General features: G+C 38.7%; 1 protein-coding gene across 3 annotated transcripts in view; it reads right to left on the reverse strand.

Annotated features, from left to right (window-relative positions):
• Positions 1-3,880, reverse strand: part of SEC14L1 (SEC14 like lipid binding 1) — a 101,781-nt gene that overhangs the window by 19,956 nt on the left and 77,945 nt on the right. For all 3 annotated transcript variants that reach the window (XM_019502838.1, XM_019502848.1, XM_019502855.1), the window contains exons 9-10: positions 1,781-1,869; positions 493-563 (exon numbers count right to left, since the gene is read on the reverse strand). In XM_019502838.1, coding sequence (XP_019358383.1) covers positions 493-563; positions 1,781-1,869 — 160 coding nt within the window. The remainder of the gene's footprint in view (positions 1-492; positions 564-1,780; positions 1,870-3,880) is intronic.

A 3,880-nucleotide genomic window follows, 5' to 3' on the forward strand; every position in this document is an offset into this window, starting at 1 on the left:
TTTGACGTCGTGTGACTCGGATGAAGCAAAGCCTTTTGGCATTTAAATATTTGTTACATATTTGGTTGCCACTGCTACCCTGACTTTTAAATCCCTTGGCCAGCTAAAGGTCTTAGGTTTATATGCACAATTCAAACCTTAGATTTCATTTCTCACTAATTAAGACAGCTTGAGCTAAGTTCTCCAGCAGTAAGAAGGTAAGGAACAGAAATGCCATGCATTCCAAAATACTTTATACAGATTAAAGGGTGGACTTGGACTCTGAAGGGAGTCCAGTGTTTTATGACAGAATAAAGATGGCTTTAAGAATCCAGTCATTCTACATTCTGAATTACATTTTGGGGAATAAGAGCCTGTGTGAGCGAACTGCAGTGCACCACAGACCCTAGAAATAAATGCAGTTCTGTGGTCAAAGTTTAAATATATACACATATACACCCCCCCACCCACCCCCTGAGGTTATTTTTGAATAGTAACCTTCCGGTGTTTTACCTTATAGGCCTGCCAAATACTTTTGTATTTTCTTCACATCGCCTCAGTCCTTCTTCATTTATAGAGAGAACCTATACAAAAGAGCATGTTGTTTTAGAGGAAGTGTTCTAAAACTGCTGCCTGGATGGAGCTAGGGTGGAAAATTAAAATTTTACAATCTGAAGGGAACAAACTATCAAAATAACTTCAAAACAAAAAGGAAAATGATGCCTACATTAAGGCACATAATGGTGGGCTAAAGAGTAGCACTGAGTGCAATGATTCAAGGAAGGGTAAAATGCTTAAAAACAAACATAAAAAAAAAAAACACAACCTCCTTTGCCTGTAGTATCCAGATGCTACAGTAAAGATCTCTGCACAAAATCTTAGCTCTGTCTTTTCCCAGGGGCAAATGAATGTTTAACAAGTACTCAATTTGCTGGAACAACTGTTACATGGGATTCTTAGTTTGTTGACAGTGATCAGTGAAAGATGTCTTTCTACAAATATACCATTATTTACACAGAAGTCTCATTCTGGGAGTCTCAGCTTTCTAGCTGAAGACAAACTCTGAAAGAGACTTTGCCTCTAATCCTAGAGTGAACAGGGAAAAAGGTTGCTTCAAAAAAGAAGGAAGATACAACCAAAACACTGATTTAAGTTAATGTTTTTTCTGATGACAGATAAAGACTTCACATATAGATTCAACAGGACAACCAGAAACACAATGTGAATGATTACTAGAATTAGGGGCTGGCTTGGGACCATGACCATTATTCCAGCCATTAAAATAAAAAACCACCACAATGCACAAACCTTGGGATTCGGCCCATTTTGTGCTAGGAAGCTTTGCATGTCAGTAACAAGAATCCCATAGCGATCCCTTTGTAAAAATAGTTTAAACGCAAGTCATTTTCCTTTAAAAATAATGTACATCTTAAAACTGGGTGGGAGATATTTTATACATAAAAATTACATATATAATACTTCAAACAAGGCACCTCTTGCCTTGTGCAAGTGCAGAGATTTAAGATTCAAGCACCGCACAAACTACGTAAGAAACTACTGAAAGGTCTCAGCCCGGAAGGAGAGCCAAGGACTGCGCCTTGGTGCCATGAGTTCACAGTTGGTAAGAATGCTAAAATGCAAGCATTTAGGGAGGTTCGGTCTGTTCAAAATGAAAACAGATTGCTACAGAACAAAAAAATAAAAGATACATGCTATGCAACAATCATTCTGGCATCACAGGATGTTCTACTAAATGGGAACATCACAATGTGAACAGAAAACAAATCTCCAAAACACTTACATAGCGAAGCAAGGCTTCTTCCCCAAGAGCTCGTACTAAGCCTTTGGTATCCATCTGTCCCAACCTCAACACATACAGCGGGCGCCCATCTGAAAAGGAAAAAAAGTGGTTTAGTACTCACCTTTGTGTTATATTGAAATTGTCCTAATTATTTTTAAAAACCCCACAGCTTTTTGTTAATGTTCTACTATATGTTAAATATTAGATAAAATTTTAAAAGTTGAAACAGATTTAAGAGTGATTTTGCCAGCTGCAGCTTTTACCTTTACTGAAGCTAGTCTCCAATGTGGTGTTGTGTTTACTTTGCTAGGTACATCAAGGTAAGACTTGCTGACAACCTCAGCTTCACTAGGACATTCAGCTATCCCAACAGTAAAAAAACAAACAAACAAACACTCATCTTCCTAGTGAAGATGCAACTAAGTGATTTTAATTAGATAAGACTATTATGTATGGCAAAATTTATGCAGAGATCATAGATGGTTCAGTAGATTTGCACCTTCTATACTACCTAAATCAGATGTACAGTGTGAATAAGTGGGTGGGGCTTAGCTTGCTAGCCCTTACAAGTTGGCTTTACTCCCTAAAAAGAGCTCCTCAGACAGCCCTTCAAATAAAAATAAAGTAAAAAAAAAAAAAAAGACAGTCTCTGCACACAAATCAAATAGAGAAGCCAACAAACAAAACCCCTCAGCCCCCTTCTGGACAGTAGCAGGGGCCCTCTAACTCTGGCCCTAGCATATTAGCGAGACCCCTTTCTGGTCACAAGCTTGTCCGATCGGTCAGTTTGCCTCTTGCCTGCAAATTGCTCTTTTACCCAGCTTGCCCCTTTCTCCATTCTCCTTTGGGATTTTAAGCTTCCACTGAGACACCTTCATTACGCAGATGCCCACAGATGGGCTTCTTTGCCTGCTCTCTCAAAGGGCTAGACCAGCCTGTTACAATGAACTTTTGTAAGCCTGAGCTCACTGGGCTAAAATTGGCCCTAGGTGCAGCCCAGGTAAGAAAAGGTACAGTTAAGTTATTAGACTGCAATTTAGTAATCACAGACCTTTGGTTAAAGTTTAGATCTTATACGCCGTCTCACAGAACCGCCAGTTGCCTCTGGCAGATTTTTGGAAAGACTAGCATTAATTAGTTCTGAGAGCAAATAGTGATAAAGCATTGATCCAGAGTACCGATTTCTACAGTGTTAGCTGAACTATCGCCTTGGGGACTTTCAGTTCTGGTACACAAACTTGGCACGCCGCCTCACTAGCACAGGTTATTCCTGTTTCAGGGACAAATTTTAAATTAGAACCTTTACTGAGAAAAAGGTAAGTGCCCTTGAATCTCAAACACATGCTGGAAAGACCAGATGACATTCTTGATATAAAGGCCTTAGACAGAGAACAAGGGCACAGGCTGATTTTTGAGAATCTAAAATTTATATTTTTGGTTCTTCTTCACAGTATTCAAGGAGCCATATATTAGATAGCAGCAAGAGAATGGATTTTCCAGTTTAGGACAAAGTGAAAAAAAATCCCTAATTTTCTGCGATACAGATGAACATAAAATTATTGCCACTCAGGACTAGAACACACACAGGACAGAGAGTTGGTGCGAAGCATTTTAATTAAAAAACAAAAAACAATGTCATCATGGAGACCTTGTTAAACAACCCCACTAAACAAGGTTATGCTTAAGTTTAAGCCTCCACCTGCCTAGAATACAAATCATGCACGATAGTCAAGATACACAACTAACACCATTTCCTCCCTAATAACCAAAAGATCCTATTCTCTATGCTCAGTTCTGTTCCTCTCTACATATATAAAAGAAATCAAATACTAAGTCTGTTGCATCAAACAGACATCTGAAAGAAATCCTTTTTTTTTTTTTTAAAACATCCACTAGGTTCTTCTGCACCTGGTCCAAACTGACTGAAGGAGCCAAGGCAGCCTGGAGGAAGAGCAAGTTTCTGTGTCAGAATAAGGGAGAGCAGGCTTCATTGTTCTATTCAATATGAATGTTTTATCAACTTTCAGAAGAACCGAGTTTTAGAAGATCTAGCAATCATCCTGCTTTGTAATCTTTTAAAATGCAAGCAGATAAATAGAA

Source organism: Gavialis gangeticus, unplaced genomic scaffold (assembly GCF_001723915.1).
Source record: "Gavialis gangeticus isolate Ggan-Ray unplaced genomic scaffold, GavGan_comp1, whole genome shotgun sequence".
Classification (NCBI taxonomy): domain Eukaryota; kingdom Metazoa; phylum Chordata; order Crocodylia; family Gavialidae; genus Gavialis; species Gavialis gangeticus.